Below are 14,634 nucleotides of genomic sequence, written 5' to 3'. Positions count from 1 at the left end.
ACTTTTTTAATGCTAACGAGGCCATGCAATCAAGGCAACTCCCATCTTTTCATGTGCTATAATATTTATACTGCTTACTGTATTTTTCACTCCATGCATCTGATGAAGTGGGTTTTAGCCCACAGAAGCTTATGCCCAAATAAATCTGTTAGTCTCTAAGGTGCCACAAGGACTCCTCGTTGTTTTTTGCGGATATGGACTAACCAGTCTGAAACCTAAAGCCATGTTAGACTCTAGAGCTTTGAAATGTAGTCTTGTATTGTTAGAGAAGTGGAAGAAGATAGTGACTATATTGGTCTGCGTTTACCTATACCTTGTTAGAGGTTAACAAGGAAACCAGATGGTTCCCGTCTGTTACTATATTTTATTGATTCAGAGATCAAAAGGGGATATTAACTTTTAATTGGAACTTGGGTGTAATAATGTCATTGTCTATATTTCTCTTTGAAGTTTGCAGTAAACGGCCTATGAACTGCTTAATGGATAATTACCTTATGCCGATGAATGCAATTAATTACCTGCGTATGCATAGGAAATAGGAGGTTTTACTTCAAAGCCGCAATGCTTCACCCAAGGAATACTGGCTATCAAGAGGCTATGGATAGCCTGCCAGAAATCTAAAAAAGAATCCTGTATCTAAGATCTGCTTAAACTTGGTCAGGGGAAAATTGAATCGCAAGACTGAGGTCTCCAGCTCCAGTCTGGATTATCATGGAAGAATTTGAACAAACTCTATATGGACTGCCTATTTGGAGAACTGATTCTGGAAAGAATGTTTTGCAACTCAGCTGCTCACCATCTCTACTATGAAACTGACCTAAAAACTTCAATCATATCTGTATGTATAACAATCTTTTAACCATAATACTCTTTTCTTTTAAAATAAATCTTAGATTAATTAATAAGGATTGGCTATAAGTGAGTATTTGGGTAAGACTTGAAATATTCATTTACTTGGTAGGTAATGTGTCCAGTCCCTTGGGATTGGTAGAATTTTATATATGATGAACAAGATTTTCAGTAATGCTCATCATATTTGACTTCACTGTCTGGGTGGGAGCCCAAGGCTGGATTGCTTTAAGGGAGCTGTGTTTTTGGGTTCTGGGTAACCAGTAGGGTATTGCAAGAAGCTGTTTTGTTGCTGGCTTGGTGAATCTATTTATTAGAATAACCATCAGTTTTGGGGACCATCTGCCCGATTCTTTGCAGTTTGCCCTGATTGACCAATCTCAGTGAGGCCCCCTCCAGGCTACAATGGTCACAAAAGTGAATATGGGTTGGCTCACACATTTTCTAGAATTACTATAGTGAGCTCTTAGCTCATGTTTAGCAACTGAAAACAGCCTAAGAGCTGCCCTATGGGAGTAGCTGAGTATTTCCCTGACACAAAGGAATCTATGGGTGCAAAGCCAGCACAGAGAATGCTACTCATGTAGGGAGTATTTTGGGACTAGGGAGGAGGCATGGCAGGGATAGGAGGTAGTAGGGCAGAGCTCACATTACTCTAACTGATTCATAGATATTAAGGTCAGAAGGGACCATTATGATTATCTAGTCTGACCTCCTGCACAATGCAGGCCACAGAATCTCACCCACCCACTCCTGTGATAAACCTCTCACCTATGTCTGAGCTATTGAAGTCCTCATCCTTGGCCTGCAGAGCTTCTTGCTGTAGCATAGTTTAGAGCATCCATATAGCTGCCTATGTTACACTAAGGGCAATTTTAGTTCATGGCTGGTCCAAGATAAGGAGAGCAAAAAGGTGGTTTAAAGCAACCTCCTCCTTCCAGCAGTGCCTACTGTAAACTCATGAGATTGAGCCGATTGTTTCAGGCTGCCTATCTGAATATTCCAAAAGAGAACTCTGGATTGGTTTACATTAGGTCATATTTGGAAGGATTTCTCCACTATCATAAGAGCTAAAACCTCCCATTTCTTCCCTCCCCCCTCATTTTCTAAACTTCCTCATTCTAATACACCTCCATGATGCCTCCATTTTTACACTTTTGTAAAATATTGTCCTCCCATATAGCTTTATGGGAAATATAAATAATAAGAAAAAAAATCAATTTAATGTAAAAAATTGCATGAAATAATTTGCTATAATAGTAAAGATGAGAAATTAAGCACTTAAAGCAAGTCAAATGCAGTGTTAGGGTTGACACTTCCACTTTTCCCTTTGGGTGTGTGTATATATATATATATATATATATATCTTTTTATCATATCATTAGTCAATTTTTCAGATTATAATACAAGAGGTGTTAATTCAAGGAATATATTTAACCACGTAGAGGGCCTCAACTATATAGCTAATATATATGTAAAATTAGAGAAAGATCGATGTTCTCCGCAAATCTAAGGCTCTTGATCCTACAGTTAACTGTATACAAGTTCATTGCACCATCTGCACAGAGCCTGACTGACTTCACTGAATTCCAATATCAGAGCTTAGGCTTTTAGTTTATTTAAAAAAATTGTTAATGGTGCTCAGTACTCTGTAGAATAACGTTAAGCATATTTCTCTAAAAAGAAAGGCCATTTCAAACAAATGTTTGCTCAGAAGTAGATATTGATTTCTCTCATGTAAATAGGACAATCTAAATGTAAACAATGCTATAGAATAACATCAAAGACAAAAACTAAACACCACCTAAGTGATTAACTCACATACTGTTGTAGCATGATCTAGTTAACCTACTTAATTTCTGTTTCAATTTTCCAATTTGTAAAATGGAACAATTATAGACAGTTACATAAATACAATCTAACTGAATGCTAAATAAAATTGTATTGCATGCTACTAAGGACAGTATTTGGCACACTATGCATATTGTGTGCATATTGCAAATATGGTACAATTTCTGATTCTACATCAGTGAACTTTTCTTGTAGGAAGAAAATAGAAATAGGAAACTACTTTTTCATACAACTTTAATACATTTAAAATACTGTTTGATAGTAGAAAGATTCAGTGCTCCGTATCCTATGAGGACATTTACATAACACCCCCACCCTAATGCACAAATGGACACGTGAATGTGCCCTAAATATGCATCTATTTTCTGACAGACACCAGACTTGTATGTATTCCCTCTCACGAACGCTGTAACTGCTAAGAATATGATTATTTGCTTGAGACTGCATTTAGGGAGCACTGATTGATCTCAGATGCCATATAAGCGTATCCACATTATGCTGGAGGCTCGGCAACTCCCAACAAGCATGTCTGTGCTCTATGGGCAATAACACCACCTCACTGAAACTGTTGGGCATGATAGCTGCCCCTAAATGAGGAAAAGCCACCACTCAAGGAATTAAATTTCACCAAGATACCCCAATACCAAGCCCAAAGACTTTAGTTAGACCAAAGTATTTCATCCTCATGAGCAGCCCTCAGGACATTAAACTGCATGTCACCAAGGTGCCACTGATGTCTTATACAATCAGAGGGAATTGATTTGATGAGATATGCCCCGATGATCCCAGCATGTGAATCATGTCCCATGCTACAGAAGGCAGCAAACACCCCTGCCCTCCCACAATTTCCCTGACAATCTGATCTGGAGAGAAATTCCTTCCCAGTCCCAAATACGGCAACCAATATGACCTTTAGCATGTGACCAGGACACACCAAACAAGCATCTGAAAAGCGGATTCTCTGTACCATCTCAGAACACTGGTCCACCCTGTCGGTGTCCCATCTCCAGCTGTGGACAATCTCTGATGCTTCAGAGGAAAGCAAACCCCAGCCCTCCTCCACCATCAGAGAATACATCTAGCCAATTGTTGGAAAGTTTTCAACCAGCTCTAATTGTGACCATTTAAGGAAGTGATTGAGATCACTTTAACTGTAATCTGTCCTCCTATGAGTATTGGTATAAGTTTAGACATAAATGGCTGTGATTCATGTGAAGAGTAAGATAGATGGGTCAACATTTTCATTTTAGACAGCATGAGGAGGCAGCATGGACTAATAAACAGGACAGTGAACTTGGAGTAAGAAAACTTGCCCTATTCCTGGTTCTGCCACTGACCTGCTATGTGACCTTGGGCAGATCACTTCACCTGTCTGTGCTTGTCTTCCCTTCTGTCAAATGGGGTTAATGATCATAGAATCACAGAAATGTTGGGCTGGAAGGGACCTTGAGATGTAATTAAGTCCAGCCCCCTGTGCTGAGGAAGGACCAAATAAACCTAGACATCCCTGACAGGTGTTTGTCCAACCTGTTCTTAAAAACCTTCAGTGACGGGAATTCCTCAACCTCCCTTGGAAGCTTATTCCAGAGCTTAACAACCCTTGTAGTTACAAAGTTTCTTCTAATATCTATCCTAAATCTTCCTTGATGAAGATTAAACCCATTACTTTCTTGTCCTACCTTTAGTGGAAATAGAGAACAATTGATCCCCATCCTCTTTATAGCAGCCCTTAACCTATTTGAAGACTTAACAGGTCCCTCCCATCAGTCTTCCTTTACTTATCTTATTTTGTAAATTTCTCTGAGAATTATGGATGAAAAAAACTAAGTATTATCATTATATTAGAAAGGTGTTTTGTATAATTCTTACATTTCCAGACATTTTACAGTACTGTATGTGTAGACAAACCCTGGTTAATTTACATAGCCACATCACATAGAGTATATCTGCTTAGATTACACAAGGTAGCAAAAAGGCAACCCTAACCTTGAGTTTTTCTGGTTGCTTAGGCAACCCAGTTCCAATGTTATGAGGCTGATTATAAAAAAATGAAAAAGTAATATCACTGTATGGAAGTCCATTCAAAATGAGAAGTATTTAACTTATTGGTGATTACATTTACCACAAAATTATTGAATAGATCAGAGGAACTGTCCATTAATTTTTGTTAAGCATTTTTAAACCAATAAAGCTGAAAAAGAACTAATACTAAACAATTATATATATTTCCAAAATGCATCAATTTGTTCAAGAAGCTACAATTCACACTTATTTTTTCAGAGAATATCCTCAGTCCTAACAAAATACAGCATACAGAATAATCATATTATAAAACGTTTCGAGATCAGATCCTGCCATCCATATTTAAGCTTTAGTGAGGTGTGAAGGTGTTCACTCACTGCAGGTGCACCCTTGTGGCGGGGCACAGGTGTAGAATCTACATACCACACAGACTATGCTAACAGCTTGTGCCACACACTCTCAAAGAACTGTGGAACCACCTGATCAACATCCTCTACAGCAAACAGGGAAAGATTAAGAATGAGCTCTCCAAACGGGATACTCTCATAAAATACCAACCTTCCACACAAACTTCCTCATGGCTGGACTTTATAAAAACTAGACAAGCCATTTACAACACACACTTCTCTACAAAAGAAAAAGGACACTAAACTATCTAAACTACTACATGCCACAAGGGGCCACAACAGTGGTTCCCTTAACCCACCCAGCAATATTGTTAATCTATCCAACTATACTCTTAGCCCAGCAGAAGAATCTGTCCGATCTCGGGGCCTCTCCTTCTGCCCCTCCACTCCCACGAACATAATACAGTTCTGTGGTGACCTGGAATCCTATTTTCGACGTCTCTGACTCAAGGAATATTTCAAACACACCTCTGAACAACATACTGACCCACAGAGACCTTCCTACCAAGACTACAAAAAGAAGGATTCTGGGTGGACTCCTCCTGAAGGTCGAAACAACAGACTGGACTTCTACATAGAGTGCTTCCGCCAACATGCACGGGCTGAAATTGTGGAAAAGCAGCATCACTTGCCCCATAACCTCAGCCGTGCAGAACACAAAGCCATCCACAGCCTCAGAAACAACTCTGACACCATAATCAAAAGGCTGACAAAGGAGGTGCTGTCGTCATCATGAATAGGTCGGAATATGAACAAGAGGCTGCTAGGCAGCTCTCCAACACCACTTTCTACAAGCCATTACCCTCTGATCCCACTAAGGGTTACCAAAAGAAACTACACCATTTGCTCAAGAAACTCCCTGAAAAAGCACAAGAACAAATCTGCACAGACTCACCCCTGGAACCTCAACCAGGGGTATTCTATCTGCTACCCAAGATCCATAAACCTGGAAATCCTGGACACCCCATCATCTCAGGCATTGGCACCCTGACAGCAGGATTGTCTGGCTATGTAGACTCCTTCCTCAGGCCCTACGCTACCAGCACTCCCAGCTACCTTTGAGACACCACTGACTTCCTGAGGAAACTACAATCCATCGGTGATCTTCCTGAAAATACCATCCTGGCCACTATGGATGTAGAAGCCCTCTACACCAACATTCTATGCAAAGATGGACTACAAGCCATCAGGAACAGTATCCCCGATAATGTCACGGCGAACCTGGTGGCTGAACTTTGTGACTGTGTCCTCACCTGTAACTATTTCACATTTGGGGACAATGTATACCTTCAAATCAGCGGCACTGCTATGAGTATCCGCATGGCCCCACAGTATGCCAACATTTTTATGGCTGACTTAGAACAATGCTTCCTCAGCTCTCGTCCCCTAATGCCCCTACTCTACTTGTGCTACATTGATGACATCTTCATCATCTGGACCCATGGAAAAGAAGCCCTTGAGGAATTCCACCAGATTTCAACAATTTCCATCCCACCATCAACCTCAGCCTGGACCAGTCCACACAAGAGATCCACTTTCTGGACACTACGGTGCTAATAAGCGATGGTCACAAACACCACCCTATACCGGAAACCTACTGACCACCATTCCTACCTACATGCCTCCAGCTTTCATCCAGACCACACCACACAATCCATTGTCTACAGCCAAGCTCTACGATACAACCGTATTTGCTCCAACCCCTCAGACAGAGACAAACACCTACAAGATCTCTATCAAGCATTCTTACAACTACAATACCCACCTGCTGAAGAAACAGATTGACAGAGCCAGAAGAGTACCCAGAAGTTACCTAGTACAGGACAGGCCCAACAAAGAAAATAACAGAACGCCACTAGCCATCACCTTCAGCCCCCAACTAAAACCCCTCCAACGCATCACTAAGGATCTACAACCTATCCTGAAGGACAACCCATCACTCTCACCGATCTTGGGAGACAGGCCAATCCTTGCTCACAGACAGCCCCCCAACCTGAAGCAAATACTTACCAGCAACCACACACCACACAACAGAACCACTAACCCAGGAACCTATTCTTGCAACAAAGCCCATTGCCAACTGTGTCCACATATCTATTCGGGGACACCATCGTAGGGCCTAATCACATCAGCCACACTATCAGAGGCTCGTTCACCTGCACATCTACCAATGTGATATATGCCATCATGTGCCAGCAATACCCCTCTGCCATGTACATTGGGCAAACTGGACAGTCTCTACGTAAAAGAATAAATGGACACAAATCAGACGTCAAGGATTATAACATTCAAAAACCAGTCGGAGAACACTTCAATCTCTTTGGTCACTCGATTACAGACCTCAAAGTGGCAATTCTTCAACAAAAAGAATTCAAAAACAGACTCCAATGAGAGACTGCTGAACTGGAATTAATTTGCAAACTGGATACAATTAACTTAGGCTTGAATAAAGACTGGGAGTGGATGTGTCATTACACAAAGTAAAACTATTTCCCCATGTTTACCCCTCCCTCCCTGCCCCACCCCACTGTTCTTCAGACGTTCTTGTCTACTGCTGGAAATGGCCCACCTTGATTATCAATACAAAAGGTTTCTTCCCCCCCGCCCCCGCTCTCCTGCTGGTAATAGCTCACCTTACCTGATCACTCTTGTTACAGTGTGTATGGTAACACCCATTGTTTCATATTCTCTATGTATATAAATCTCCCCACTGTATTTTTCACCGAATGCATCCGATGAAGTGAGCTGTAGCTCACAAAAGCTTATGCTCAGATAAATTTGTTAGTCTCTAAGGTGCCACAAGTCCTCCTTTTCTCCTCTTTCCAGGCACCTACTATGGACAGCCACTCTGGGCCAGCAATGGTTTGACCTTCTTGTGACTCCGCCCTCCAGCCAGGTCACATTTACATCTATCCATTTTGGGGTATATATAGATTCCAGCAAAGGATAGCCCCATCTGTCAGGTGAGATGCTCCAGGCCTCCCCTGGCTGAGGAACTCAGGGTCTTGATCCTTCTGACTTCAGGGTTTTCTTTTGTTCAGATTCCCTCATAACAGGGGTAGGCTTTCTGCCTTCTGCATCTCCTGGGGGTTGGTAGGCCTACCTTCTCTACTGGGTTCCCATCCAGGGCCCAGTGGCAGGTAGCTAAGTCCTGCACCAAGAAAGGCTATACTGCTGCTTCCTTGGATCACTTCCTACCCAGTCCCCTCTTTCCCAAGAGATCAAATAGATATTAAGTAGCAGAAAGGAAAGGTAAAGTCTCAGATCTTCTGAGTGTTAAAAGTACCTTCTCTGTGAGTCTGGCAATGTTCCCAGAGCCAGGGACCGCAAGCACCTGGACTCCCTGCAGTGCTCCTTCCCAGGAGCTCAGAATGTAGTTCAGTAGCTCACCTCAACTCTCTGTTCTTGGTCTGTACTCCTTTTGAGTTCCTCCTTCAAGACATGTATGCTTTGAAGTTTTGGCAGGCTGGAGCCACCTAGGCCCAGAGCAACTGCTTAACTCCTTCCTTACCAGTGTGGGATCTGTATATCCTGTTGCAGAAGGCAATTCTCCTGTTGATTTCAAGTAAAGATCTGATTCTTCACTCTTTTTTACATAAGGATCACTCACCCACCACTGCAACAGATAGCCACTCAAACAAAATAAATAACATGGTGTAGACTGCAACTGTCACAGTTCAGGCACCGCTCAGCTGAAAATACAAATGCACATAATAAACCATATAAATAATTGAAAGACTGAGCTACACTCCGCTCTAGAAATTAGGATCTAAAATTAGTTTTAATTTATCAATTATGAAAAAACAGAACTCTCTCAGTATTAGTGACTAATACTAAAAAACTCAGCTACCTATTAGCAAAACTGGTAATAAACTGCTTGTGTGGGTTTTCTTTTTAAGAGATGAAGATCGGGCAGCCCTTTTCAGAATCAGATCCGAAACTCTCCAATTATTGTAGGAGAAAGCTTTAAAAAAAAGTTAAGATCTTCTTCATTGTATCCCTCATATTCTACTCTTGAGGGAATTCTGCATCAAAAATTTTAAAATTCTGCACCAAAAACAAAATCTGAGCACAATATTTTAAAATTCTGCAACATTCTGCAAATGTTATTGGTCAATAAATGTGGAGGCTCCAGCATGGCAGTGGGGAACACAGGCCACTGGCTGCATGGAGGTGGGAGATCACCCTCCTGTCCTTGCTGACTCAGTGCCTGTGCCCATCGGGTCCGTAGGCTTGTCAATAGTTACCTGCCGTTGTACATTTCCGTGAGCCATGGGTACTGAGCTGGGGTTGTCTTGGTGCTGATGGGACCGAGGATACCAAGTGTGCCAGGGATTCTAGGGGCTCTCTGTGCGGACTTCCTGCTCCGTTTTTTGACAATTTTTGAGAGGGGTCAGCGGCTTGTTTCTTCGACCCACAGCCTTTAGACATTGAGGGCTGTGGGGAAGACTCACATCTGCCAGGTGACTTGTGGCGGATGTCTGGAGAGGGTCGGAGAGCTGCCTCCATGGAGACGATCTTCTGAGTGAGCTCTCTATCCTTAAGAAATCTGGGCCTTAGTTGCTGGCAGAAACAACACTTTTGTTGAATATGTCCTTCTCTGTGGCAGAGTATGCACTGGGAGTGCTTGTCTGTGACAGGGATCGCCTCTTTGCAAGAGAGGCACTTCTTGAAGCCAGTGAACCAGGCAAGCCCCATTAGAAGAAGGCTCGCCAATGAGGAAAAAAAACCTGGGAAAATAAAGTCTTTTTAAAAAAACTTTAGAGAGAAAAGATAAGAAAAAAAGGGAAACTATGACTATAACTACACTAAGTACTAGTAGGCCAACTAACTATAGAAATGCAAAATTGAAAGCAAAGTCATAACTGACTGCAAATAGCATCATCTCTAGCCAGGGGCAGTTGAGAAGTGACTGAAAGAGGTTAGCCTGAGCGCACTGACTAGCCTCATGGCCAGGCACAAGGAGAGCCATATTGGGTCAGAACAATGGTCCATCTAGCCCAGTATTCTGTCTTCCGACAGTGGCTGGGTCAGTACCAGATGCTTCGGAGAGACTGAACAGATCAGGGCAATTTATTGAGTGATCCATCCCCAGTCACCCAGTTCCAGCTTGTGGCAGTCAGAGGTTTAGGGACACCAAGAGCATGGGGTTGCATCTCTGACCATCTAGGCTAATAGCCATTGATGGACTCATCTAATTCTTTTTTGAACCCAGTTACACTTTTGGCCTTCACAACATCCCCAGCAATAAACATGCTCCTCTTTCCTTTACTCGCACACATAGGAGGGCACAAACCCTGCTCTCCTCATATCACTACCACAGCTCTTTAATGCTGTAATGAATCATCTCTGAGCCTGATGAGTGCTCGCTGCGCCTAATAAGTGCTGCTGAGCCTGATGAGTCATCACTCAGCCTGATTACTTGAGGGCGCCATCAATCAACCAGGGCTCAGACAATCCAGAGATACAGTTCTAATCAGGTGACTCCAAGGCCAGGGATATAAGCTCCCAATGAGAGCAGCCACTCCAGTCTGCTCATCATCACTACCTTGCCAGGAGGATCCCGCACCGCTTGGTGGTTCTGACAGACTGGCCCTGTTCCAGCCCAGCCTGTGCCTGATCCAGCCTTTTCCAGCCTGTCCTTGATTCCTGCTCTGAGCCCCGGCCAAGTCCCCGGCCAGACCACTAGGAATGATAACTGCTGCTCCAACCACTAGGCCTGACCATACAACTTCTCAGTTTCTTACAGATGCACCTCAAAGTAATCTCCATCCTCTCCCATTCAAACCATTCAATATAGATAAGACTCACACACAGAAAATGCAGCTCAAGAGCAGGCAGGTAATTCCTAGTATTCCTATTGCCAGATCCAGGGGGGCAGAGTTAAGGTTACATGAATGTTTACTGTAACTCCATATTTTCTGAGGTTTGAATTTTGCTGAACTCAACATTCTGCTATCCCTGAGCAACCTTAACTATATGATCATAAAGGTTTTTTTGCCATTTAATTACATAGTAGTCCTGGACAGAAAGTGAAAAATATACCACCTTCAGTTACAATAAACAGAAACTTTAGATAGGCATACCATAATTACTTACATAGGCTTAATTGTGACCAGCTCCTGGATTGGTGCATGAGAGGATGGAGGGTACTAGGAGCCTCCCCCTTGAGTCCTCTGTGTGGAGATCAGTCACAACTAGAGCTGGGCAAAGAAATTTTCATCTAATAGTTTATTTGCTGAAAAAACAGTTTCAGATTGACTGAAACATTTTGAAAATTCAGGTCAAATTTAGCAAATAGTGTAAGCCCCCCTGCCCAAAACAAACAAGGAAAGAATTTCCAAAAAAAGTCAAAATGTGGCAGCTTTTCATTTCAGAATGATGTTTCATTTAGAAATGTATCTACATTGAACTAAAAATAGACACAAAAAGGTACCTGAAAACAAAATAATCAGTTTGTTTGACAGGCAATTAATTTTAACGTCCTTTAGCTCTTCTGCATGACTCTAACCACTCCAAAAAGAAGAGGGGCAAGGGAGGGGGGGCTGGACGAAGCAATGTCTGTGCTCCACCTGTGCATTGGGGAGCTTTTGGAAGTACTTGTTCTTATGATGGCTTTTCAGAATGGAAGAAAGTAAGCTGCAACAGCCATAATTTCTCCTCCCCTCTCTGCTTCCCCGTTCCTGCCCCTGCACTTCACTCCTTTCCCCAGTTCTGTTTCATTTTCCTTTCTCTTCATACTTAAGACAAGGGCAACATCTAGTCTTAGATTTTTAATCCTTTTTTAAAAGCTGGCCTTTTAGAGCTGCTGGCTATGTCTCTACTACTGAGAGACAAAGGTAGTGATGCAATTCTTTTGTACAGTAAATTATTTTTTCAGATTAAGTATTATTTTAGTGCATGATCCAGTTCCTGTTTAAATAATGGCCAAATTTCAATGGGAAGAAGAATTGGGCCCTTGGTAATTAATGTTTCACTAATATATTTATTTTGAAATATTTGTTTCATTTCTGAAAAAAAATATATATCTAATTTTCTAGCTCATTGTGACTTGGTGACAAGATATGCTGCAGCTCCAAAAAGTGAATAGGTTCCCAGCTGAACAGTTTAATAGTCTCAAAATCTTTCAATGATTGTTTCCAAAAATGAAGAGCTCATAGGAAACTATACGGAAAGCTACACTTATCTGAGAGTTCCATTCAGAATGCAGTGCTGTCAGTGGTTTTGTGAAACATGGGATAGCTCTACTTTTTGGTGGAGATTGGCCTGACCCATTAAGTTAAATTCTGGAAGTGAATTTCTCCAAAATTCAAGGCTATAAATTTTTATCCTGGTGCAGAGCCACCTCTACATTTTGGATTCTCTCTCTCTTTCACTGCAGGCTAGTTTATCTCAGCAATTCTCAAACTGTAGTCAATGTACCAGTCAGCACTGCAAACCTCAGGTACGCTAAAATCATAAGTTAGACATCAAAAAGAAAACAGTTCCTTTCTTTTGCTTTCTGAGCCTTTAGTGTGTACTCAGGTTATGTTTTCAAGTTTTTCTTTGCAAGCATGATGGCTAGAAACTTACTGGGTTTCTGTAAATGAAAGCTGAGATTTTCACAATCACTTGACTCCAGGAGCTGGGGCCAAATATTGAGAGACTTGCAATAAAATCACAAGAGCTGGTAACAATGACCACTCACTGTCAGCTGAGAACTAGCAGGTCATACGGAGTTAGCTCTTCTAGTTTCAGCTGCTTCTACAAGTGTGCTGGCTCTTCATTGTAAAAAAGAGCCTGGGGCTCTGTATTTGCAGTCTGCAACAAAGGGGAAAATCTACCCTAGCTGCCTCCACTAGTTGTTGCTGCAACAACTATGAGGAGGAGGAGGAGAGAAAACAGGAATTGCTCTAAGGTGGGGCTCGAGTTGCCAGTCACCAGCAGGAAATGAAAGTCCACCAGAACAGTAAAGAAAGGAATGAAGCAGCCAGGCAATGTGTGCAGAGCACAAAGAAGAGAAGAGGTCTATTGAGGGAAGAAATATCTAGGGAAGAAGAGAACCAAGCGGCAGGGAGTTATGTGCAGTAGAGAGAAGGACCGGGCAACAGGGAAACATAAGCAGGAAGAAGGGAGGAACACATGAAGTAAAGAGTATTTTTTAATTACCCAGAATTACGAACCAAGTTTTTTCACAATACTTTCCACATAAGATGTTACTGGAGCTAACATGGAACATTATACAATTGTGAACTGGAGGTGTGGTGGTCCACAAGACACACTACAATATTGTCTATACTATGAGAAAGTTTGAGGGCTCATGTACTATCGGTTATGTTTTTGGTCTCAAACTTAATTGCTAATTTGGATCTTTTTTTATTTAAGCATGATCATTTCATAGTTTTTCCCTTACATATCCAAAATATGGGACACAGAAGAATACCCATATAGTACTGTTTTTCACAAAACATTAATGAACTATGCAACAAATTTGAGGCAATCGGGCATGTTAATATAGGGGCACACAAATATCTGTTTAACGTCGGAACAATCGTTTCCATTTTTCTTTCAGAAGAGTGTCAAGATTTCAATTTTGAAAAATAATTTAATATTTTTCAACATAATTAGCTTGACTTTGAGACAAAGTGACATCTGTTATATGAATTAGCTGTCAATACTGCATACCACATAGCAAAGTAAAGTTCTAAACTTCAATATTTTAATCAAGTAGGCATTTCTTGTTTTGCATTGACTCACAGATAGCATAATGTATGTATTAAACTTGAGATAACAAAAAACTATGCAAAACTTAAAAGAAAATTGCACGGGTTATAACACAATATAGCTAAACAGAGCACTTACTAAATAAGTATTAAAATGACAAGGAATCTGAAGAAAGGCAGAAGACCTCAGAGCATCATACTATTAAATGGTATTTTGATGATTATTGGTAATCAAATGTTGACTCGGTGCTACAAACCATGTAATAAAGTGTTTTATTAAAAAAATACTTCTTAGGACCAAAACCTACATCTAGAGATTGTGACAGGTGATATTTAAGGGGAAAGAAATCTGTCCATAATGAACAGTGCTGATGTCTGTCTCACAGACATTTTTTTTTAACTATTTTCCAGAAGAAAGTAATGTCTCATTATGTAGGTTACAACACAGGAAAAGCAGGAGACGTTACAGGCCACTTTTTAAAAAAAAAAAAAAAAAGGAGGAGGAGGAGGGTAAATTGACATCTGCAATTTTTGTTCACATTTACTCTTCTTTCTAATAAGTGGTAGTGATTATAATACATTGCAGCTTTCACTTTAGAAATGTAAAAGAATCTTCATGAACACAATGACATTTTGAGTACCAATTTAAATTCCTTGGAGTGAAATTTTACCATCTGGGAGAGTCTCACATTTAACTTGATTTTCAGAAACTCTGCACACTATCTGGAAAGCACAGTTTTTACCAAATCCTTCTCTATCACAAATATGTATTCTCAATTTGCTGATCTTGTTATGAGAAATAT

General features: G+C 41.1%; 1 protein-coding gene across 6 annotated transcripts in view; it reads right to left on the bottom strand.

Moving 5' to 3' along the window:
- Window positions 1–14,634, bottom strand: part of ANKS1B (ankyrin repeat and sterile alpha motif domain containing 1B) — a 754,695-nt gene that overhangs the window by 418,665 nt on the left and 321,396 nt on the right. The window contains exons 14-15 of one of the 6 annotated variants that reach the window (XM_077807668.1): window positions 13,310–13,333; window positions 8,496–8,514 (exon numbers count right to left, since the gene is read on the bottom strand). The exons of the other annotated variants lie outside the window; for them this stretch is intronic. Of the exons in view, the coding sequence (XP_077663794.1) occupies window positions 8,496–8,514; window positions 13,310–13,333 (43 nt within the window). The remainder of the gene's footprint in view (window positions 1–8,495; window positions 8,515–13,309; window positions 13,334–14,634) is intronic. 6 annotated transcript variants of the gene reach the window in all.

This window comes from Eretmochelys imbricata, chromosome 1, assembly GCF_965152235.1.
Source record: "Eretmochelys imbricata isolate rEreImb1 chromosome 1, rEreImb1.hap1, whole genome shotgun sequence".
Taxonomy (NCBI): Eukaryota; Metazoa; Chordata; order Testudines; family Cheloniidae; genus Eretmochelys; species Eretmochelys imbricata.
The sequence above is the reverse complement of the archived record's forward strand: the minus strand, read 5'-3'. Positions and strand labels throughout refer to the sequence as shown.